Source organism: Branchiostoma belcheri, unplaced genomic scaffold (assembly GCF_001625305.1).
Source record: "Branchiostoma belcheri isolate BF01 breed outbred unplaced genomic scaffold, Haploidv18h27 scaffold4, whole genome shotgun sequence".
Lineage (NCBI taxonomy): Eukaryota > Metazoa > Chordata > Leptocardii > Amphioxiformes > Branchiostomatidae > Branchiostoma > Branchiostoma belcheri.
This window is the reverse complement of record NW_017804020.1, coordinates 5,678,538-5,703,625: the sequence shown is the minus strand read 5'-3', so window position 1 is coordinate 5,703,625 and position 25,088 is coordinate 5,678,538. Positions and strand designations below refer to the sequence as shown.

The 25,088-nt window shown below is 40.6% G+C and overlaps 4 protein-coding genes across 4 annotated transcripts in view; 1 reads left to right on the top strand and 3 right to left on the bottom strand.

Moving 5' to 3' along the window:
• LOC109477241 (alpha-aminoadipic semialdehyde synthase, mitochondrial-like) overlaps positions 1–9,422 on the bottom strand; it is a 28,728-nt gene extending 19,306 nt beyond the window's left edge. The window contains exons 1-12 of the mRNA XM_019778322.1: positions 9,300–9,422; positions 8,034–8,393; positions 7,731–7,907; positions 7,091–7,175; positions 5,934–6,001; positions 5,619–5,765; positions 5,175–5,253; positions 4,803–4,930; positions 4,110–4,396; positions 2,699–2,810; positions 2,192–2,257; positions 1,800–1,879 (exon numbers count right to left, since the gene is read on the bottom strand). Of these exons, the coding sequence (XP_019633881.1) occupies positions 1,800–1,879; positions 2,192–2,257; positions 2,699–2,810; positions 4,110–4,396; positions 4,803–4,930; positions 5,175–5,253; positions 5,619–5,765; positions 5,934–6,001; positions 7,091–7,175; positions 7,731–7,907; positions 8,034–8,309 (1,505 nt within the window). The 5' untranslated portion in view covers positions 8,310–8,393; positions 9,300–9,422. The remainder of the gene's footprint in view (positions 1–1,799; positions 1,880–2,191; positions 2,258–2,698; positions 2,811–4,109; positions 4,397–4,802; positions 4,931–5,174; positions 5,254–5,618; positions 5,766–5,933; positions 6,002–7,090; positions 7,176–7,730; positions 7,908–8,033; positions 8,394–9,299) is intronic.
• A 949-nt stretch (positions 9,423–10,371) lies between these two features.
• Positions 10,372–16,670, bottom strand: LOC109477222 (alpha-N-acetylgalactosaminide alpha-2,6-sialyltransferase 2-like). Its single transcript, XM_019778297.1, has 8 exons — positions 16,521–16,670; positions 13,269–13,419; positions 12,712–12,886; positions 12,022–12,202; positions 11,758–11,920; positions 11,440–11,557; positions 11,117–11,259; positions 10,372–10,688 (listed from the first exon to the last, which is right to left on the bottom strand). The coding sequence occupies exons 2-8, from the start codon at positions 13,409–13,411 to the stop codon at positions 10,439–10,441; spliced, it is 1,173 nt and encodes a 390-aa protein (XP_019633856.1). The 5' UTR covers positions 13,412–13,419; positions 16,521–16,670; the 3' UTR covers positions 10,372–10,438.
• LOC109477230 (peroxisomal biogenesis factor 19-like) lies at positions 13,591–16,279 on the top strand. Its single transcript, XM_019778310.1, has 2 exons — positions 13,591–13,987; positions 14,366–16,279. The coding sequence occupies exons 1-2, from the start codon at positions 13,604–13,606 to the stop codon at positions 14,939–14,941; spliced, it is 960 nt and encodes a 319-aa protein (XP_019633869.1). The 5' UTR covers positions 13,591–13,603; the 3' UTR covers positions 14,942–16,279.
• A 2,528-nt stretch (positions 16,671–19,198) lies between the features above and the next one.
• On the bottom strand, positions 19,199–23,522 carry LOC109476959 (galactosylceramide sulfotransferase-like). The gene is made up of 4 exons (XM_019777977.1): positions 23,365–23,522; positions 22,874–23,009; positions 20,799–20,908; positions 19,199–20,078 (listed from the first exon to the last, which is right to left on the bottom strand). Exons 1-4 carry the CDS (start codon positions 23,520–23,522, stop codon positions 19,199–19,201), a joined length of 1,284 nt encoding a protein of 427 aa, XP_019633536.1.
• Between the last annotated feature and the right edge of the window lie 1,566 nt (positions 23,523–25,088).

The window sequence follows — 25,088 nt, the reverse complement described above, 5'->3', positions numbered from 1 at the left end:
TGACTCTTCAAGTTAACTGCACAATTAATATATATGTATGCCTATTTTTGGCAATATCGTTGCAAGTCAGAGTTTGAAGTTTTTGATATACAATGTAATGGGAATGTTACAGAAATCTCGTTGGGAAGTTAGTGAAACATACAATACTGAATATTCTAAATCTGTGTTTGGATGTGCAATAGTTTTTATAAGGTTATATTTTTAGAGTTGCCATTTGCATCTTTCTTGCCAAATGTGAAATGGTTCAATTTATGGTGTAATAAAATTGTATTTGAATGGTTTAAACCTGTACCAGACAGCTAGCTTGGGTGCCATCCTCCGTATTTTCCGACAGCTCCTAATGTCGCTAGCCTCCTTGGTGGCCTTAGGAGCCGGCAGAAACTACGGAGGATGGCACCCAGGCTACCAGACAGCAGTGTCATGGTCACAATCGTATCAACATCTGGAAGACAAGTGTAGAATTTGTCAGACAATGATAGTTCCCTGTAATATTTCACTACTGCACTGTAGCATGCTGCTTTGTTCTATTTTTAATATTATCAAGTTACTGTCAACAATGTATTTATGATAGGTTCAGTGTTGAAAATAAAGACGGGTTATTTCTTTGTCAAGTTTATTATCTTTATTATAACTGTATATATATTTAACAATTCGAAATCTAGGACATATTAAGCTGTACTCATTTCTACATGTGTATACCAGTGGTACAGAGCCAGCAGTCTTTGTCCCTTTTCTGCCACTTTTATTGTCTTTTTACTGAATTCTTGGTATTTCCCTCAGGTAAGGTTTATTCTGTTCATGTGTGCATTAATTTGAGAACAACAGGTTATACTTTGAAACATTCTGAATTTACCCCTTCATTGTCTATTCCCGAAAATAATTTCATTGATATAAAGATGATACCAGACTATTCTAATTACATGTTACATGGCAATACAAAGTAGCACTCGAATCAACAATTAAGAATGATGTTTGACATTCCAGAACAAAGCCTTGTGCTTTTATTTAAAACTTGATGTGGCCTCATTCTCTATTAGTCCTTCTGTGTTCTGGGTAGTTGTTGACAACATGCGGGAAGTATTTTAGAGAAGAACAGTTATGAAGCTGAGACACAATTCAAAGTGAAATATTTCTCTTCTAATAAAAGGAGAATCCAATTGTAAATTCTTCAAATATAAAGAGGAAACAATCATGTTATACATGTATCAATCTAGTAAAGAAGAGGACATGTCAGACCTTCCTACTTTCCCGGAATAGCCTTTTATTTTTACATTTAATTTGTTTATCTGACTAAATATCAATACTGGTACTGTTCACATTCGTGCTCTCCAAGTTCCCAAACTGCTTCATTGACAAAAATATCTGACAGGAATACAGGACTATTGTTTTATGATAACCTATATATACATTGTAGGTGCACTTTTCCCTACAAAGTATATTCTTCTGATGCCTCTACTAAAATCAATAAAAGTTTGCATTGCTTTCTGCATCTCATCCAACACCCTTAAGAAAAAATAACATCTCTAGACTTGACAGAAAATATGCAGCATTCTGATGTCTTCATGCTTCTGTTCTGAAACAAAAGGGAGAAAGGACTATGTTAGACAAAATTACCAATTCAAAAAATTATGTACAGATAGTCTTTCAAACAACAGATTTTTATGGACTAATATAAACATTTGGTACTGGTGGAGGATTGTAAAAGAAAAGGGAGGGTTGGAAAATGAAGTTGCATGGTTGCATGAGCTCACAAATTACTAGTATGGGGAACATAAGCAGATAATGTTAGTTGTACTTACTGTTTTTTCTCCTTTTGTGCTCGAAGCTCGGCGATGTACTCAAATCTTGGAGTAAGTCTGCCATTTGATGCAATCACAGCCTATATAGAGAAACAACATTGTTAGATGTACAGTGCAAGTTTACAGCAGTCATGCCTCGCTGCAAGATGAGAAGTAATGAGATGAGAAGATGTAGATAAAGAAAGCTTGGAAGATGGTGTCAAGCCAAGGTAGTAAACGTGTTATGACCATCATCATAGAGTATGGATGTGAAAGCAGGGAAGCAAAGACACAGTGTTCCATGATCCAAACTCATCCTGCTGAAGGGGGCTCTCATATTACGTTTGCACTAGTTATGGCCTGAGTCATCAGTATTCTGACTTTCCACAGAAAATGACAGACTGTAGACTTACACCACCAACGGTGGGAGAGAAGAGATGTTCTTGTTCTTCGAATGGAGCCTCAGCCCTGGACTTCAGCTGAAAGAGAAAAAAAATTGGTCTCAGATTGCTTGTAACATCTAACTAGACATCCAATTGGTAGTACACAAGCAAAGCATGAAACTATATGTCTGGTTGGTCCATAAAGAAATAAAGAAAACACAACTGGTTTCACCCATAAATGAATTTAAACTTAAAGGGGTTAATATTCATTTTTGAATTGGTTCCAACTAGCCCTGTTGAGATTTCACAATGGAGTCACTCCACTTGAATTCTTGATTCTGAACCTTCCTCACTGAGACAAACATATTCGAGAAGTTTAGTATTTATTTAGATTATTAAATATATGTGTGTAAAGTAAGGTTTGTAACCATATTATGATGGTAAACATTATTCCAACACAAAGAGTATCAACAACCACTGTTACCTATACCGCTACCTTTAAGGTATTAATATACACAAAGCTCCACAAATGCTCACCATCTGCCAGACATATGGAATAAGGAGGTTTCCAAAATAGTCAGTAGCCTCACGGGGGAGCTGGGCAGGGAAGTTGTCGATGGAACACACCAGAACACCGTCACCGGCAAAACTGAAAAAAAGAGAACCTTCACTACATACGTACAACAACAACAACATTTTATGGATCAACCATCACCATATCAACAATGCATTCGTTACCAATATAACCACTCATCATTATCCAAAAATTTTTAAAAAGCATGGTATCACTTGTAGTACAATTTGCTGGGGGCTGAAAGTGGAAAATTATGGGAATTTGAAAAATATGAGCCGAAGTGCAAAACACTCTGGTACATCCTGATCTTGGAATATCCATCATCAAGAGGTACAGAATGGTTGAAATCTTGACTGCCCCTAGATACAAAAGTCTGTGCAGGAACAAAAGGACAGAGGCTGGATTGAGTCTTGGCCCTGATCTAGGGGTGACAGTAAGACTCACAGTACAACATGAAATCATGGGATTGTGTGGCATAATGGTTGGCTGTTTGGCCAAGAACCCGTAGGTCTTGGGTTCAAATCCACCAACATGCAACAATGTTGTGCCCTTAGGAAAGGCACTTGACACTATTTTCCTCACTTCTATCTGTGGAAATGAGTACCCAGCTTTGGTTAAGGATGTCCCTCAGAAAGGACTACAAATGGAGGTCCCGTGTTTGGAGAGCACTACACTACACAAACATTTAAGAATCCACCACCACCACACCTTTCAACAAAGAGGCATGCCCCAGTGTGCGATGGTCCCAATACTACTGAACTGTCTGGTGATTTAATAGAGATACTAATGAAAATTCTAATAAAACGAACAAACAAACAGCAGAAGAAGGCGATAAAGCTAGAATGGTGCTTGCCTGCGGCTCAAATACTCGCTTGAGTCCTGGTCAGCCAGCGTGACTGAGCTACCGTAGGGGGTAATCAGACTACGGGAAGAGGAACAGCACACAAACGGTTAGACTTCTTTGTTCGTTGCCCACATGATAACAAAATAAAATGTACAAACAATGGTTTAAAGAAAATGCACTGATGAAAAAGAGTGCAGAATGACGTAAAATTTAATGCAAAGAAGTGCATATATCTGACACTAACTGCAGCCAAAACAGATGTGGAGTATCAGAAAACAAACTATAAGTAGCAATGGAATGGTTAATAACATAGCGGAAATGGCCAACAAGGCATGTATGTAGCACAAAAAAGAGGTACAGTGATCATACCGGTAGTTCGGTTTCGTGTACAATGAACATTACATGTATCGTGTACATGTAGGTTGCACAGAGAAGAAAAATACTGAACCAGGTCTATAGATTCTAATCTAAAATCATACACAGAGGGAGGGAGAGAGAGATTGAGAGAGATAACATGCATATACATGTACCTTGATGTCCGTGGTCTGAGGATATGATGTTCAGCGTCATACAGAATGAAGGGAACATCGATACTGGTGCACTCCGTCATAAACTCCAGCGAACCGCCGGGATCAGCGGAGATGTCGCACACTGCCACCAGCCGGTGAGGCAGGCGGGGCATGCCTGGACCCTCTGGAACCTGTTTGGGTGCCATGTCGGGACTCAGGAGGTGCTGGAGGTCGGAGAAGGTCAGGAGACGTGGCGCGTTGGGAGGCCAGTAGATCCCATTCACCAGACAGGAGACGTACGGGGCGTACTACAGGGGAAAGGAACTCTGTCATTAACAAGGTTGGCGTAAGGGCAGGTGTTTCACCAAGAACCCAGAGGTCCTCGGTTGAATCCTGCCATGTCATTGATCTTGTGCCCCTTTCCTCACATCACCCAGGTGTAAAAATGGATGCCTGACTTCAGTTGGGAGGTACAATGTAAAAGGCAAATATCAATACCAAAAATTAAAGTAATATTAAAGAGGGTATTGTTCTAATCACAGTGCAGAAACAGTCACCAGGACATCAAAGAAAGAACTTATGGATAATGTGAACATGGTTGAAACCAGTTGGATTTAGGAACACTGGATAACAATATGTGTAACAGCATAAAACAAAAGACTAAAAGAAAAAATTGGTGCTGCATGCTTATCAATTATACTATGATCACAGTACCTCATGTGCAAAGGTAGAGATATATCTCTCTGGGTGTTTGTCATACTCCTCTGCAGAGAATACACCAGTGTCTTTGTTCCTCAGGTGGTGATTTCGACTCAGCACTGTAGCGTAACATCGACTGGTGTCTGTAAGAACAACAGTATTCCAGTCAATGACATGCATTGTAAATCCCACTGATGCTTTGTGTGGTTTAGTTTGATTAGCATAACCAGTAAACCTGTCATGCTGTGATAATGGAGTGATAGATATTCGTCAACTGGCCACAGCAACCTGTATGGTATGCTTCTCTCTACAAGATTGAGCCCTCATTTCTATCTGAAAATCAAATGTGTAAGGAATGCCATATAGACCAAGAAATGTCAAACTTACCTCCTGTTTCACATACGTCCTTTAGATCCTTGGGGTGGATATACTCATGGGGAAGTTCATTGAAGATTTCTTGTGCCCCCTGAAACAGAAGAGTGTGGTCCTAACTGTGCATTAAAGTTAACACAAACTACATGTATGTATCAGAGCGGTTCCTTTTGTTGGAACAAACCTACTTTGAAACAGGCTTTGAAATCCTTTTTTTCTCAGGTTGCAACAAAAGGGCTTGGTTGGCCATCAATACTTCGGGTTGCTGGGTGTTTATTTTAGAAGGCAAGCTGCAAGCCAGTATAAAGGTATTGCATACAATGTGTAAATTGCTGGCCAAGGCAAAACTTGCACACCGGGCAACGTAGCATCTCCAATAAGTATCGCACAGAAAACATGACTTATCCAGTGAGAGTGTGAGTATTTTAAACCCTGTCAGTAATGTACATGTATCCCCACCTGTGACACGTTTCCTGAGCCCGTGAAGACGAACGTCAGCGGGCCAATAGACTGTGGCATCAGGCCCAGCGCGATCTCGTACCCGCAGTCCCGGACAGCCTGGCGTGCCATCTCACTGTTCCGATAGTTGTGACTCTGAGCTACATGCTGGGTAGGACAGGAAGGAAACAGATTCAACAATAGCATTGCTGTGCATGTACAACTACTCAGTAACTACTCAGTGGTGCTATTTTGTATGTGGAACTGAAAGTTGTTATACTTTAAAGATGTACTGTATGAGTAAGGGGGTGAAGTCTGCCATCTCTGTTTACTTACCATGAAGGGAGTGTGATGTCCCAGTGCCAGGAAGCGAAGCCCCATGCCATGGAGGATGTTAATCATTCCTGGGGTGAGGAAAACACAAGTTGTCAGTTTCACTCCAGGATGCACAGTGGACTCAAAACATGGAGTGCAAAACAAACGTCACTTCAAAACAGTAGTAATTGCTAAAATGTATGGACAGAGATATGACACAAAAGTGCAGACCCATTGTCAAATTAGTCAGGAAATCAGACAGAATGTACATGTATCTTTTAGAATGATACTAGTATGACTACTGTAGTGGTACCAATGTATTATGATACTGTACTTGTCATGCTAAGAGTAAGACTATCAAAATTTACACTCTTTCTTACAACAACATTGTAGTTTATGTCTAAAGTTGTTAGTTACCTGGAGCGCCTGAAAACCTGCCAAATTTCACTACCCTTTTGCCCTGCTTGTCTGTCATCTTCTCATAATCTATCAGCCGGATTTTCTAATGAGAGAAAAATACAGACGGACTCTTCCTTCTCAAAATCTCAGGACGGAGTGACTACTAGTAGGACCATTTTCTTCACCCTTTCCCTCCTTTTATTTCAGTCACAACCTTCCCATGTATTGTTCCGTACCCATGCATTATCGAGCGAAAACATTTTTACTCCCAGGGCTCGAAATTAACATTGTCCCAGTGTCAAATGACACTAAATTTTCAGCTTGGGACAATTCAAATTACGTTTCGGGACAATTTTGGGCAATTGGAAAATTCTAAGACCATCCACGTCATTTGGGAACGCAATCCATCCATTCTGCTGCAGACTGCTGGCAGCCTATAAATATATAATACTCTGACAAACATTTAAATTTGACCAATCAGGGATTCCAAATATCAGGGACGGTGCCATGCCCATGATATTATCATGTATTTCCGTACATTTACTAATAAAGTGGACTTCAAGTTGTACAAATTCAGTTGTTGTTTTCTTATTTTTGTCATCAACTTATTTCCTGAAAAGCAGGCTGGGACAGTCCATCTTCAGTTCTGGACAATTTAAATCTATGTTCGGGACAATTCTGGGACAATAGTGAAAAAAGTTAATTTCGAGGCCTGACTCCCCTTTCATTATAGCCCTAATGTAGATAAATGCAGACAGAATTATTTCATCTAAATTTACCTGAAACCCCTGCAAACTTGCCAAAAGCCACAACCCGCCTGCCCCGAGCATCCTCCATCTTCTCATAATCTATTAGTCGAATGTTCTGATGAAAAGAACGAAGAAAGGTCACAAAAATCAGTCTTGTTTCTACACGTCAGGATCGATACACTGTTTGTTATTACTGCAATATACACATCACTAGGGCTGTTCCATGTAAAAAGGTTGGAGGGGGGATGTAAAAGAAAAATTTAGGAAATGCAGTTTACAACACAATACATGGGAGTTTGTAACTGATACCCAAGGGAAGTGAAAGATTCTGCACTACTGATCTGTTCTGAGATTTTGAAATGGAAAAGCCTTCATAGAAACTTTTATTATACAGAACAGACATATGACTGCGGAAACAATAAAAACAATTTCATTAGCAGACAATAGTATTGTAATCACAAATCAAAGATACTCATCAGGAAAACCCTACATCAAACAGAATACTAGTAGATATGACATTTATGGGACAGTCTATAACTTTCCCACGGCACTACTCATCCATCACATTCATTTATACTAGTACATGTATATTTTCGTTACAAAATTTCAAACAGTCTCAAAATCTAAAAAAAGCCAACATATGTTCAGCCAACATTAGGAAGTGTCTTACCCTATCCAAGATGGTATCTAACATGGCCATGTTGGCCTCCTGAGCCTTGATAGTGTGGGAGAAGAAGGCGTATGTTTTCTCTGGCAGTAGTCCACTGATGGGAACCTGCTTCACCCCCATGATCAAACAAGCTTCAGACAAGTCCTCTCTGATCACTGCACCGGCTTTCTCATACTCCTGTCAGAAACAATATAGCAAACGTTACAGGTAGAAATGGCAGCACACAAATTACTTTAAAGTGAATTAGCCTTTATCTCTGCTAATTTAATGTTACAGCTGAAGCATTTCTCAGTAATGACGGACCTGCATGGGATATGCCCTCCTATTGGACGGCTGGACCAGAACCTTGACTCCTTTGCGGACCAGTTTTTTCACATGGGCGGGGCTAAGTGGTGCCCGCCGTTCCCACTGCCCGCCATCCTCCCTCCGTATGGCCAGAACTGAGCAGTCCGTGCTACTGTTGCGACTGACGCCACATAACATGCGCAGAGCCAAGCTGCCATGTCGAAGCCAGGTGTGATGATGTTGAGTCAGGAATGTGGTACCCTTGGCCAGCTGCTCCAGGTGTACAGCCCACATGCTGCAGCTGTGGTACCAGCTGTGTATCCCACACGTGCACCACGTGCTCTTGTTACCGTGTTAGCAGGTTCTCCTGTGGCAATTCTGACAAGAAAAGAAATCCTTGGTCAATAAGGAGAATCATAACTTTTATGGGTAGGACATGTAGGGAGGGAATAGAATGCAATTTGAAAGACACCCACCCACCCAACCCCCTTTCAATAGAATAAGACAACCTGGTGACCCATTGAGGACACATACCTTAAGAACTGCCTTAGACCAGTTTTCCCTCCTTCTCTAGGTGGCAGCAGTTGACTGATCATTGCTAGATCTCTGAGTTTCACATCTTCATTATGGCAATAACTAAGGGTTAATGTCCTACCCAAAGGTGTGTGTATGGTGTCATAAGGCTGATCATTTCATATAAACACTGATTGAACTGCCGAGTGAGAGCAATGCTGATTGGTCGAAGTGTTTATGGCATTCAACACCATTGGTAAGGTTATGTCGTCATAACCAGTATAAAATGGAGACTTCTGATTGGTCAACGTCATCTACCCATAAATGTTCAGTGTGTTACATGACATCAAAATACAGAGGACAACATGGCGCTGCCCAGGGACGCAAGTGAAATCAATATCAGAAGATTTTGATACAGCAAATCTGTAACAAATCTGTAGAAGAAATAGCCGTAAAGCCACCATTTTGTCACTGGATGCAAGCGCAGCTGCTCGATGTCTTGGAGTTGGTAGACGCAAGGAGGTTCAAACTACCTCCCTGGTAGATGCCAGAAAACCACCGTAAGAAAAAAATCGGGGCCAACTTATGCAGGGGCTACGATGGGAGTTACAAACTCGGCACCGCCACGACCCCAACTGAAAAAGCTCTGCATACGCCACGCCACAGCGATTATTTACAAAGTAGCTCACAAGGAATTCTCATGCACATCTGTTGCCCGGCGCTGAATAGATCAGTTTTCGGTGTTTACTACAGCATAAATTCATGACTTACCTTGATAACTGTTTCTTATTTTGCCAAAAATAACCCGGACTTTGAGAAATCAGGTCAGGTACGTGCGTGCCCCCCTTCCTCGTGTTGTTGTGATGACCCCTAATGAACTTTGCCTTACATCCTGACGTCATGTCGAGTAACCAATCAGAGCCCATGAAACATGTCACACCCTGGATTACACCCTGAATACACCCTTGCTGTTCAGTTCATTTTTCGAAAATTTAGATCCTAAGACTGTCATCTGAAATTATTGGCAACGTAAGCCCGTCTCTTCACCATTAATTTTGCGTTCTCCAAACTTGCGTTCATTGGATGTCTCGTGATGTTGCGCGAGAGCATCTCTAGACTCTGGGGTCTTTTTGGCGACGCCTCTTAGGCGAGCCTAATACACATCTGTAGTACTTGTAACAAGTCTGCGATAGACTAACAAAAAAAGCCCAGAGTATACGCCGCCCAACAAGTCTTTTTTCATAGAAATGTGTCATTAATATCACTTGTAGGGATTGACGAATCGTGGTGATTTTTGTTATGCCGGAACACTTCTTGACATCATTATATTCATATGTATATTATGCAAATAAGGATCGTTGCATAATAATTAATCTACTGTTCAAGTCCGGACCTTTTAGCCTAGCGGCTAGTGCGTCCGATTCACGAGCTTATGGCCCGGGTTCGATTCCGGCCGGGAGCCGGGAGACTTCGTGTTTCTACTCCTCCCTAGTCGTTCCTATATCTTGTCAACAATTGATACCAAATAAAAGAGTTTGAAACCAGTTGTGTAACTTTTATTTCACATGGAACTTGAAAGAACATGAGATGTACAAAATATTTAAGTTGATATACCAGCCACCGTCTTTCATTCTTAAGCTCCTGAAGTAGCCTGTTGTATTATAATGAATGAATGAAAGACCTTTATTGTACGTTTATGGTCTTACAAGCTAAGTACAGGTCATTAAAAACAGGGAATAATTGACATCCTATAGTTTCTCAGTTTTAAGTATGGTCTATTATTTTCAGTGATGCCTTTCTGGTTGCATGGAGTCAATCCTTATATACGTTTTGCTATTTTTTTTTTTTTGCATCTGTCCACTTTTCTGGTCTTGTCCTTGGTACTGAACTGTATCTGAGACAAGACGCCCTCAGAACACGTCTCGTCTGTACCAGTGCACGAGGCCTTCCTTGTCCAGACTGTCCCACAGTCTGATCTCCCGCTCGTGATCATGACTTAGTCGAAAAACTCTGAACTTCTTGTACTTCCGATCGAAGTAGTGGTTGCTGTACTTGTTGTTGTAGCCCAGTCCGTACAGGCTGAGTTTGTCGCAGGCGTGGAGGGCTGTCATGGCCATGACGGCGCCGGTGGTGGGGCGAAACGACTTCACTCTCATCCACCTGTAGGGTAGGACAGCCATTCTGAGTAGGCTCATCTAGCATTATGAGTGTGTTAGCTGGTGTGTTACGCCGAAAGGCGGTTATACCGGCTATACAGATACAGATACAGATTATCTAGCATTATGATCGCGGCCTATATGGTCTCGCTCTGATGGCCCTGGCTACATTATATGAAGGCAAAGGTTGCGTCACACAAACTAGGGGTACAATCATATTACTCGCAGTATTGAGAAGATATGTACTTCCTCGTCAGTCTAGATCTGTTATTAGTAAAGCCCCTGCCACACATAGCCGAATATACATGTAGACTTCCGAACATTGCCGACCCCCCCTCCAACCCAGCAGAGGGCAATAAAACTCATTATCATAGATTGATTAGCGCGTTTCGTACTAATGAAGCTGTTTTGAGAGAATCACAACTGCCTTACACAAAGTGAATGTATCGCATGAAGTCGGGATGGATGATTCGAACGTGTTCGGGTGGTACTTTGAACTCGCCCACACGTTTTCCTATGGCGGTCAGGTTTGAGAAGTCCTCTTTTCTGCACGGCACATAGATGTACGTGATGTTCTGTAAGAAACAAATATTGGAATGTACAATCACGGTAGAATATAACAGCTATTTTCTGTATCACAACAACGGCAGAATTTACGTCTGCATGTTTGATAACTATAGCTACAGAAATTTAGTGCGGCAGAGTCATCTACACGTTGGTGTTCAACGGGCTGCCAAACAACAAAGAAGACTAACCGGGCTAACAGGGTAGTCCTCTGGCTTCATGTAACGGAGGGAGCGGTCGAAGAACACGTAGTGTGTTGTCCTACTGCCTACGTCTTCCTCATAGCCTTTCGTATAGGCTTCATTCACCCTGTGTATTAAAAGGAACATTATTATTTACTAACAGCATTATGTGTTAATTTTACAAATAAACCTTTAAACGGGAAATCCATTGCTATTATCATTAAACTATTGTTTAGTAAACTTTGCAGAATAAAATCTGAGAATCAGGGGCAGTGACAAAAGACATTCCTCTATTTGAAAACTATTGAAAATTAATCATAGATTTACCTGAAAACGTAGTTATGCTTGTCAATTTCCATGCCCATCCTGGAACCGTTCAACATCCCACCGTTGCCAACCACAGCACAGGTTATACACTGAGACCTGCTCCTCCCCCTAAAGTTGAAGATGGTATTGTCCGATGGAAACAGGTTCAGAACATCTCGGACCTCTGCAAAAAGCAGAAGTTGACACAGAAATATATGCCTTTTAAATGCATGTGATGAACTACCAAAAGATGTCAGTTCTGGTTGAATAGTATAATTTTCCTACCCTCATAAGTAATGTTTCCCATGTAGTAGTGGTATCCAAATGGTATTTCCCACTTCTGCATCCGCCGGTATTCTCTTACATCAAACAAGTTGCAGTTGATCAGCATCTGTATGTCTGGCCGAAAGATCGGGGCAAACTCTGTCGACTCAAAGGCTGTCCTCTGCAAACTTTCAGTGCACGTCTGTAAGTCCGTATCAAAAGGGATTAACTATAACATTAATTTTGTAACTCTGTAACAACGAGCTCTGCTACTAGGCAAGACATAAGGCAGCCAATTTATTACACATACAGGTTACATACATGATTATGTTTACCGAAGGAAAACATATTGTTTTTGCTCAGTTTTTTCCTCATCTTCTTTTCCAAACAGTGACCTCAATGACCTGAACCAATGTCGTGTCTGTTACCATAGTAACTAGTGTTGGGTTACATCATGTTGCAATTTTATAGCAGGAGGGATTTAGACTCCTGTCTGACTATATTTATAAATGTGTTTGAGTAAGAATTAACAGAGCAGACCATAAGCAAAGGTAAACATTAATATTATGCATTTGCCTGCAAACATTACCTTTCTAGTTATATAACATATCAAAACGGATACTAGTAACCAACGACCAATAGGAAATACGCGTATTATGATTGATTTCCTCATTAGAAATGTTGGAAGCTTTTCTTTTCAAAAACACCTACAGACTTGCTCCATCTGGGATTTCGTCTGAAGGAGAACTTGGAGTCACTGCTGTTGGTCACGTGGAAAAGTGGACCAATCTGTGACGTCACGGCCGGGACGCAGACCTGGTCCACGGTGACGTCACCGCCATTTGGCGCCAGTTGAGGACCGTTAGCGTTCCTGTCTGCTATCATGCTGTAATCAATTATGATGACAAATCGGTCATTACAGTACATTTCCAAGTAACAACTAATCATACTAGCGTCAGAAAAGGACGGCTGATGATATAAAGTACGAAGCTTGGATTCCACAATAAAAAGGATAACAGTATGCAAAACGGAAAAGGCCTTACACAAGCCAAACTCATTCAGAAGATATTAGTTACTGTAAAAACATGTTCATGTATTCATTAATCTTGCTCTCCTGGTAAGATGGGTGTAACGTTAATCGTAAAGGTAATATTTTCGATCAATTACTTGAATCAATAATACATATACCGAAAAAAAACGATGATTTAGTTTACACATTGGCGATGCGAGTGGTAAATGTAAAAAAAAAACTCCATGCGTTGTCATACCCAATGATTGGGAAGTTCAATTCTAGTTTTATATGTTTGAGCGGATTTTTGTCCTGTCCGGAGCGCAGGAATTCGCTGACAATCAGCAACAGGCATCCGGCGAACAGTACCTTCCACCTTCGTGCCAGCAGTCTGCACAGCATTTTCGATTCTGAAACAATATGTCAACAGAAAAAGAAAACATTATTGCAACCCATTTGGTTTCTTGTAGGTGAAAAAAAAAACAGGTGCTCTTAACCTTTTCTACCTGCTCACCCCTCAGAATATATATGCCCCTTAGAATATTGGAACAGTCCCACTCATACTTGAACTTTGACCCGCATCTGTGTTCCAAGATGGCGGAAAATGGTGCCTCTGCTTCGCAACCTGCGGAAAATCCCGTTCCCGACCCAGAATTAGACGATCTGCTGGATAGTGCTCTATCAGATTTTGACAAGGCTAGAACCCAGGATGCGGGGAAGGCCGCGGAAGGACCGGCAGCGGGCGCTGACGGCGGCAAACCCGCGGGAGGAGGGGCGGGTGAGCCCCAGTCGGGAGGCGACTCGTTCCCTACTGAAGAGGAAGCACTTTTCAGCGAGGTTTTTGAACAGGAGCTGGCCGGTCAGATCGCAGATGAGTTCGAGAAAGCCATGAAGACTCTGGAAGAAGAAAATCCACAGCTGATGGCTCAGTTTTCCAGGTTGGCCGAGGCTGCGGCAAAGGCTTCCGATATAGAACAGGTGTGTTTTACAACTATGGGCGTGACCTTTGGCGCAACATCATACGTGGTGAATAAGAAGTGGATAATAGAAATATGGTCTAGCTTGAGGCTTGTTCGCATATACCTAGTGGCCATGGAAAATAATTGGACTGGCCAGGTAATAAGTATGACAGCATCTAGTTGAATAGTGATTTTTAAAAATCAAATTATTATGGGCACATTTGCATTTACACAGTAAACTGGCAAGGTGCACGTTATTGATATCATCTGATTATGAAGATTATCAGGTAATTTGTGATGATTTAACACCTTCTTAAGGAAATGATGATATGCAGTATGAAAAAGAAGCCATAAGGGACAATGTACAACTTGTGTGTAATTGTCATCATTCTGACAGGGACCAGATGTCAGTCCAGAAGGTGGGACCACCGAGCTGGCCAGCTCTCTGTCCCAGACCCTCCAGAGCATGGCACAGAATGCAGAAGAGCTTCAGAACAACCCTCTCACGGAGGATGACCTGCTCAAGGCCATGGCCGACCTCGGGCTGGGATCAGAGGGGGCAACGGAAGGTGCCGGGGCCACTGACCTCCTTCCCATGATGCAAACCATGATGAAAAACCTCCTCTCTAAGGAAGTGTTGTACCCCTCCCTGAAGGACATCTGTCAGAAATACCCGGACTGGCTGGAACAGAACAAGTCCAAACTGTCCCAGGAAGAGAACCAGAAATACTCCCGGCAGTTTGAACTCATGAAGCAGATCTGTGGCGAGTTCGAGGCGGAGGCAGAGACGGACGCTGAAGAGGTCAAGGCCAAGAGGTTTGAGAAGACGTTGGACTTGATGCAGAAGATGCAAGATTTAGGCCAGCCACCAAAGGAGTTGGTAGGAGAGATGGCGCCTGGGATTGAGTTTGATGAACATGGTGTTCCTAAACTTCCAGGTGGCAAGGATGGAGAGGCATGTTCTGTCATGTAGCCAGGTGGAACACATGTCTAAACAGTGTCAGCAAGGTAGCAAAAACAGTCATGATCTGCTATAGCCTAAATCAATTTTGAATGAGTTTTAACAACTTCAAAGAAGTGAGCAAGGAAGATCTGTAGCCAAACAAATGTCATATCGGTATTTCTGAAGTGAAATATGAAAATAAATTATACAATAGATGATAAGGTTAAGATAAATCAAGCTTGAAGCAATAGATGTATGATCATGATTGCAGTGTAATCAAATTAAAGTTAGTACATGTACTGATAAAAGTTGTTCTGGTCACAGCACAGCTTGTGCCATTATCTTGTGAGCAGTGTTGAGTGACATGTAATGAAAAGTGCAATTGGTTTGTAAAAGCTGTCTTACTCCAGAAATGTAGTGATTGACTGTCAGTGTATGAAATAGAAATATCAGCCACATGTGCTTGAATGTACATTTTCAATGAATTGGACTAGGTTGTACCTCAGAACTTTGTGATGCAGTCTAAAGAGTACATAGTTCATTCCACACAGTAAAATATGTGTCTAATAATTGTTGATTATTATAAGTGCATATTGGCACTGTTATGTCCAATGAGTGTCTTTCATGTTCACAGAGTGCCGTAAACAACAAATGTTGACAATTTTATATTGCTGCTATGTAAATGTAGCACTTATTTCCTACATTTTCTGTTCCAGACCAAGCATTTGTGTATGATTGTAAAAACTTCTTTGTTCCTTTGTTGTACAAGATATTTGATTCACAGTGGTGCACAGTGTGATTCTTAATGATTACTCTGTATGAATTTGGATAAAAAAGTTGTACCCATGCTAGATGAAGCATTGCCTCTGATCAAAGGTGGACAAAGTCATACATTGACTCATGCATAGTTTTGTTTTCTAAATGTTCAACTTGTGATAAACTCAGCTTCTGCTCTCTTGTGTTACATCTGGTTTTAAGCCACACTTTGACATGGGCAAAAGGTTAACCACAGCAAACTATGTTAAAATATAAACGAAAATACATGTAACTTGTCAAAGCATATAAAATCAGAATGAGTTTTAAATCCTGGTATGTTGGTAGTTGTTTTAGCAAACATTACTATAGTTACATGATAGGTATCTTTTGTTGTGTGTCTATTGTGAAAATAGTGCTCCTGCAAGTTCAAGGAGTTCCCTCAATGTGTGATTATTACTCCTGAATGACCAGAAATACACAAGGGAAGTACACGTACATAAAAATGTACTTGTTCGGTCTACTGTCAATCTTCAATCATAGTCAGGACCTTTGTCAGGAAGGCGGTTAATGACACAATTAAATATGTATTGCCTCAGAATACAGTTAAATAATAAATGATCATTGTGAAAATCATCATGCTTCTCATATCTTTTTTTACTAAAGACGTAAGTCATCCTCCAATCCGCAATCTAGACGCACCCTTTTTCGGTATAGCGCCCAATGGTATATTAACTATCTTGGCACTTGTCGGAAGCTGGGCTGCACGTTAGGAAGTTTGCCGTACAAGTTGTTTCGCACTTTGCGGTCAAAGTAGTCGTGTTAAACATACATTTGTACTCGAGCAGTCAAATACCTGAGGTGTTTGAAGTCAGCTGCCCTCCATTAATCCTATTCCCCAAAGTGTGACTACTGACGCGCACCTTGGCAGTAACGTGAGCCGTGGAACATCCGGGTTGATGTTGAGATGTCACATCGTGCGTTTCTCAGCGTCAGGCCAAGGAGATTTACACAGTTGGCTCTCCTGTTTGAGTTTGGTTGTTGTGCACTTCACGACGTCGGCTTGACCTCTGGCGAACTGATCACGCACGTCACTTCAAGTCGGGGTTTAAACAAGTCTGGGTCAGGAGAATCATCCATGTTTCACTATGGGATCGTTGATTTTGAAGTCTTGGTTAAGTGTTTTTGTATTGGTGTCCTTTTTACGTACTGATTGCCAAGGTTTTTTTTAACGAAATGTATCATGAGGAAAAACATCAACGTCAGACAAAACAGCAATATCAATGCTAACAGACAGAAGATCGATAGACTCCTGGGGAAACATGCGGTGCCTGCCTCAACACGGGGTCGATAACCACCTCTCACACCCGGCCGAGATTACAGATGTGGTTTGTGGAAACGATTAACCTTTAGTGAAGTATAATCCCCAACTCCCACGGAAATGCTTTAATAACATGATAGAGCAACGACATTTCTTTGTGATGTCCTTGAATAGAGTAAATAGCATTCGTCTGGGTACCAGTTGTAAGTTAGACGCGTACATGTATATATACAAATCGTGTTTTGGTACTTGAAACAAGGAGGTTGATTAGCGACATTACCACTTATATAAAGCACCGTAGCAAAACTGACATATATGTACACTTGTACCAGCATTAACTAACCGTAATCCCTATGCTCGCAACCAAAGCTTGTTTAAAGGCTAAGTAAAGTGTTCAAAAGGGACTTTGCTCCCAACTAACTTGATGAACAAAATGGCGCAAGTATAGTCGAGTACAGTAGAGTCTCGCTAAGTAGGCTAAACAGCTGCCAAAATCAATATTGTAGGAAAGTCAACGCTGGAAAAGCTTCCATAAGGAGAAGGATTTGGTTTCTTTGCTTGAACTCTTTATCTATTTATGAAAAGCTCAAGTTGGACACTTTTTGTTGAGATCATGAGGGAGAAGATAAGGGTCAGACAAAATGTAACAAAGCGCAGATTACATGTAGTGGAGTCCTGGCGGAAGTACATTGTATTACTGAAACGCATCTCATGAAATTTGGTGGGCCAGTGGTTGGTGCCCGTTCATGTTGTTTCTCTTGACAAGCACTGTTTAAAGATTTCACAGTTGGGATTGTACGTGTGACTGGTACCACATAATTGGTCCGCGGTAGCCGATGTCAATGGAGGATTAGGTTTTAATGTAAGATAAATAAGGCTATACTAGTGTATTATACCTCCATGGTATGAATTCCTCTGGGTACTCTAAACTAATGCCGGTGCCGATACGCATCGAGATATCATGCCTTTTACACCCCTGCAATACCGTACAAAGTCGCTAGATTACCCATATTATTTGACGTTGTCTAAACAAAATCAGAAATAGCAGGCATCGTCGCAAAAATAAGAAGAAGAGCTACTTCACCAAAATGCCTTAAGGACAGTATTACAAACCCTTGTTTTATCACATCTCGACTACTGCTCCCCATTACTGTCATCTGCACCACAAAGTTAGCCACTCGACTAGCCACTCGACTAGACACAAACACAAAAGGCTGGGTTAAAATTTAAACATTGAATTGTGAACTTTTAATCAAACCACTGCAATGATAGATGGGAAAACTGTAACAACTAGGAAGAAAAGGACTTTCCTCAACTGTTGGGGGGCAAAACATGAGCATTTTTCAGTTGATTCAGGACCAGAATCAATTTTTTTTTTGCAAATCAGAAAAAAACGAAGAGGCAAATCCGAGAACCAACAAATTAAATTGGTGTGGCCTTATTACAGACAATAGAATCCACTCACACATACAACACAAGACTGTCCCAAAGAGGAGGGTTCACTCTAGCCAAACCCAAAACCAAAGCTAAAACCAGAACTTTTCTGTATTGAAGCACTAAAGCATACAGCACCCTGCCATTACACATTACATCCGGAAACTCACGCTCATTTAAAAAACACATCAGGCTAGGGAGTAAAAAGAACAAGAACACACGCATGGACACTTGGTGGTGATGTGTACCTCTGACCTCCCACTACATTTAAATTATTTTAATTTTCTTTATAGTTCTGTAAACTACGTAACCTGGAGCGACTCGTGACAGGTTCAGCAATCAGTAGAAATTGGGTTGTTGCTAGTGGTGTACATATTGTAGTTATAGAGTAAATATTGTCTAGTTGTTATTTTGTAATGTTTTTAATATTGTACTTATTAGTTATGACAGTGGATTTGTATATGGTAGTTATTAGGGTGTTATTTTAATGTGTAAAGGAATCCATGAAGAATAGTAAAGAACTGTTGTTCTTTTTTACTAATGGAGATACCAATAAACATAAACATAAACATATAAACTCAACCGCGATCCCAATCTACCTACCAAATATGAATTCAAGATAAATGCACCACACCCAAAGTTATAACCGGTTCGAAAATCGCCAACCCATATATATATTTTGGGAAAAACCTAATACATATTAAACGTCTCGACGAAGGTACGTCTAAAAGGGAATTTTAGCTCTCAGGTACATTTGCTAACATCCATTTATTGAACATTTATAGATGTTTTCTCTTCTTTTTCTTCTTAACACTGTGAACCATCTGATGAAACAATTTCCTGCCCCATACTTTTGGATCCCGATTCAAACCTTTACAAAAGTTTCCATTGACAGAGAATGGCTTATTCCATTTACTGGTAGGAATTTGTAAATGTTTCTCTTTCTTACGTTTGGAGCAGTAAGTGTTGACTCTTTTCACTACGTCTTTAAAGTACGTCACTTCCTCCCAGAATCCCTTTCGCGTTTCCTCCTCCACGCTCCTCCAGAATGTCTTGTTGAAGAAGTCGTACATTCTGAAGTCTATGGTGTTGATTCTTTTATGATTCTGCAACTGTTTATTCGTGAGGGAGACGTATTTCTTTCGATTGTGTTGCTTGTTGACATGTTTAGTGGAGTGTAGTATGTCAAACAAACCCCAACACAACTTCCGCCTCAACATGACAAGAGACTCGTCGTAGTACTCGTTGATGATGACAAAGGTGTACCATTGGTCGAGCTGCTTGATTACATTATCCATGAGCCTAGTGTCCTGTGTACCGAGGAGATCTGGGGGGAAACCCATGACAAAAGCTTGCTTGTTTCTTTCCCGACTCCTCGTTAGATTTTTCGTTACTTTCAGCTCATAACGCTCCGGGTTATCCAGAAAGGCACCCAGCGGATTCCGACTTTTCCTTAACCCGTAGCGACGGGGATCTTTAAAGAAGAAGAACTGAGAACGGAAATGGCTGAGAGGTTCGCGCATGATGCCGATGTACTTGGTGCCCGGTCTCATGATCCGGTCCATCGCTGTCTTGTTGAAGACGGTGTGCTGTACGATGAAATTGAAGCGATCCCCAAACTCTTTCCAACGAGCGCAGCTGGACTTGTATATCTCCGTCCTATCAATGGAGAAGACCAGCAATTTTATTTTTCAATATCAATTCATTCAGTCATTCTTTGTCAGTTTGATTTCAAACGACATTACGATTTCCAACTTTCTTCCTCTAACAAGAATTCGGAGATCACAGACCACCATCAAATATTTAGATAACTAACTTGTGTCATGAAAAGGGGTTCCATTTGCCAAGTCTTATGCAACATAACCCCTATTTAATCTCCTTTTGCGATCCCCTTCTTTATTATGCAAGTTGTCAATGACAATGAGAACATGTAATGAAAACACCTGGTGCTGTTGGGTCTCAAGGAAGTCATGTAATGAAAAAGATATGTAAAAGCAGATAGCGTGACAAGATGTACAATTAATTGATAAATTTCTCACTGGTACAAAATCAACCCAGCCATATTAATCACAACGTAACCTAAGGGCTATGCGGAAACACATACAGACATACACAAACAGACATACCAAAAACAATACCTACATTTTCATGAAGTAAAGTGAAGTCGTAACATTTCGCACCTCATTCGAAATATATAATAAAAGAATGCTCCTTTATGCTTTCTATATCTGTAACGTTATATTTGTAAGAGACAGCAGATTTCAAGTGGCTTGACAAATTTCACTGATGATCCAAATTGAATGGCATTTTGTTAGTGCAGATTTGGCAGAGGGACGTGGTGCTGTAACCTAGTTGTGGACTATTCAAAAAATCTTTCACCTGGGAAAAGTGAGTCTCATTCCCCTATTTCCATAGCACATGATCATGTGATGATTGTAGGCAAATCTTATCAAGATGACAGCAGTGCTGGCTGAACCAGTCTTGTGGACCTACAAGGTACAAACAGACAACAGCGGCTTGACATATCTTATACTGAGGTCACATTTCCAAACCGGGGCCCGGCTGGCCAGCTTTCGGGACCGAAAAGTACTATACAAAGGACAACAGAACACGCAAAAAAAGTTATCATGAGTAACGTTACTATTTGACAATGTATATATTCCTCAGAAGCCGGTTGATTTTTATTATACCGCGGTCGGGCCCAGGTTTGGAAATGACCTCAGCATGAACTGAAAAATCTTTGTATGATTCTCATTTACTTCCACTTTCGACATATTTGTGCAATTATCTCACATTTCTGGCATGTATGGTTGGGGCTAAAACAGCACACACAAGGCACTCATTTTGTGGCAGGACTACAAAATGACAGAATGTAAACGGGTTTCTCTTTTTAGCGAATGCCCACTCTGGGGTCGTCCTCGTCGCACGAATCTTAAATTTCTTGTGTGGTCATGTCCAGAGTGTGCTCCCACGAGGACGAGGACGGCCCCTGAGTGGGCATTCGCTAAAAAGAGAAACCGATATAAACAAACATGGCTGACAGCTGTGTTTCCAGCTTTTAAACATACTTGTAAGACATATTTTGGAACTTCCACTTCCCGAATGAAACTTAGTAGCGATTTAGTAGGGTTGATTCAACTGGCTTTGTAAAGAAATGACCAGAAAGTTTACTTTTCGTGTCGTCCTAAGTTTACATTATGTCACTTTAATGCTGTAGATACCACATGACACTTATAGATATACGGTAACGTGCAACAGGTATTTACTTTACTAAAGCAAAACCAGTTCTACTGCTTCAGAAAATCACGGGGTTATGTATAGCCTGTGGCCTAAAGCGTAGATTATTCAAAATCAAGAACGTTCTACAGAAGGCTCTTGTAGAACGTCCTTGGATTGTTTCGAACCCCCAAAAAAGGATTTTTGTGAACTTGTATCATCAGATTATGGTGTCGAGAAAATGCCCGCAGCTAACGAATTGTCGTTGAGTGTGAACATGATAGATAGATAATAATCATGTGCTTTGACCTAAATTACTTCCACGCATGTAATTTTGACAACGCCCAAACCATGTGTCTAAAGATGCATTGTGTAACATTAGCAAGATAATATTTGACATTTTCTTGTCATATCTTTGTAAACTGTAGTAAGCTGAATCAACTCTACTCCATTGCAAACAAATGTCTTTCAGGTAGCGTAGATGCCAAAATATGACGCCTTGCTGGAAACACAGCCGTCAGTCACGTTTGTTTACTTTCTGATATTTTGTGGTGGTGCCACAAACTGAGTGTGCCTCGTGTGGGCTGTTTTAGCACCAACCAAATACTAGTATGTCAGAAACGTGAGATAATTGCACAAATGTGATGAAAACTGGAACTAAAATTAGAATGACATTTAATATTCCTTTGAATAAAATATTACAATTTTTGTACAAAATCATTAACAGGGTTTGTGCAAGAGTCTCTGTACGGCAGGCAAGACTCCAGTAATACAACTAGTATATTTTATCATTAGCCATACGTCAGATATGCCTTTTAGATATCCTATGCAAATTCAGGTCAAACGGACAGCACAAATGAATTTTCAAAGTCAATTTTCTGGTCATTGCTTTAATGTTTAAAGGTTTCAATCCTTCCCCGTAGATACCGATAACTGTGATGAGGCAGTATATAATGCGATGTTTATTGATTGTTTTGTACCGTAGGCCGGTTTAAGCTATTTTGGCGATTAAAAAAGGGACTCCTCAGTTATCTTGTTTTGGGACTATTTCAAATGCTTTCAATGATACGAAATGATGACGACAATGTGCTAAGAAATAGCAGTAAATGTCAATAACTGACAGATCAATTCTCGTCCAGAATACGTTTTGTTTTGTTTCGTCACCCTGGAATTGCACTGGCTTCCCTTAACATTTGCATGCCATTGTGTAAAATGGCCCCTACGTAGACCGTACGTACCTTGATAAAAACAAAGTTGGTAACAGGCTTCGTACAAGAGTCCCTGGACGACAGGATTGTCCTGAGTTCCGACGGGAGAGATGTCACGTTCTCTGCCGCTGTCAGAAGTCGGTCATGTCGTCCGAACTCTGCGTCACTGGAGCCAAAATTAATGAACAAGATTTAGTTGGGATTGCTTCTCCGTGCCTGGTCGTTCTTTCATTCTAATACTTAATTGTTTTAGAAAGGGTCCGGTAGCACGGTATTGAGAATAACTGAAAATTGAGCAAATTGAGAACAATGTTGGAATAGTCCGGTATATGTCGTACACTAGTCGGCTGCCTCGTGATGCAAAACATTGTTGTAAATCCTTGTCGAGGATCGTTTGTGCAATTAAAAATACTACGTCAAAACGAATGCCACCGCGACTTATTCGAGTCCTTACAAAAGTCAGACAATTGTCTGTATAAACATCAAGAACGAACGAACGAGCGAATCAACATCAGCAGTACCTTGAATTTTGTCGTTGCTTCTGAAGATATTTAGATGTCGTCATGTCCAGCTGATCCCACATCGGTCCGGCGAAGTTCACGCACAGAACCAGAAGAGTCAGAGTGAGCAGACACAGGAGCACCCGCCACAAAAATTGGACTTTTCCTGTTTCCGCCATTTTGAATCCTCAATCTTTTTGATCTTTTTCGTCACGACCAGACATACCGTGGTAGGCCATCCTGTACACTTGGTAAGTTGGTTGCCTAAGGCTGAATTGAAGGTTAGGTTAGGTGAACTGTGTTCGGGGCGTGTTCGCTCGGTGTCAGTTCGTACAGTGTCTAAAGTAATGATTCATTCCAAACAAAGCCTGACCGAATTTATGCCACGCGTACCTTTCTATACGCATTGAATCGAATTTAAGTTAAATTTCAGTCAAACTTTACCCCCGAAGATGCCCTGAACACCACTAACCTATTCCCGAAGAAAAGCCAACCACGGTCAAACCTCCCGTCCACACCCGAATGTTTTAAGCATTGTGCAACATTTGTGTTGGCTGATGTAGCCTAAAAGTAGCCGACCTCGCCAAACTCCAGCCAACAACAGTAGACCTTGGTACAAGATACAATTAGGGTTTCTTAACCCTAAATTAGGGTTAGCTAACCCTAAATTAGGGTTTCATAACCCTAAATTAGGATTTACACCATATTTGGTCATTTTGCAGGCTTAACGTTACAGATGAACTTTCGTGATAGTTTAACGTTACAGTATGGTCGCTCTTTTCTGGAAAACGGACAGAAATTGATGCGCGTGCGAATGTCATCCTTATAATGAAGTCAATGTAGTCTTATATGAATATTTGCCTGTAACATTTCCATCTGTCAGCCTATGGGTAATGGTTGTTGCAGTGAACACTGACAAGGACAACACTCTGTCTGTACACAAGTACATTTTAATCATGGTAATGCCATAACAAGATGATGTAGAAGGGCAAGTTGTAATGTCTCTAGTTGCTGGACTTTCCATTCAAACTGCAACAAAAAACCCATGGGCAAGTGGACAGAATCTGGTATAAACATTTAGACCCAGATGAATTGCTTCATGGAAACAGACTTGTCTAATTCTCTTAGAATGACAAATGAATTTGTTACAAATATCATGGACATAAGTTTCCAATGTATATCATTACCAAAAGTTAATGTACACAATTAAAATGTAGTCTACTCTTATATTAGTTATATGGTGTATTGTCATCAGTTGCTTGCTGAAAAATAAAACACTAGTTACTATCATCAATCATTTGTAGAAACTTAATTGGGCTGAAACAAGTCAATACATGCTAACTTAACCTTGTACCATGTTAACTTTTGATATAACAATAAAAAAATTTAACAATTTCACCTTTTTTTCACAAACCATCTCTGATATTATCTACATGTTTATCATCAGATTCTGTAATTTACAATGCAACAGAAAGAGCTTTATTATTTGCTTAATAGATTATTGATCATTAAGTTATAGAATATTTATAACTATTGAATATCAACATGTAGTATGATATGTTACACAATATCTGAAAATCATTTTACAGTGGTTCTATGTTGAGGGAGTTATTTAAACAACATTGATTGCAATGAGATGTATGGATTTCCAAACATACAACAGTCATGAATATCAAATTCTGCACGTTTTACTTTGATAGATGATATGATAAAATATTAATCTTTACAATTTGATATCAAAAAGT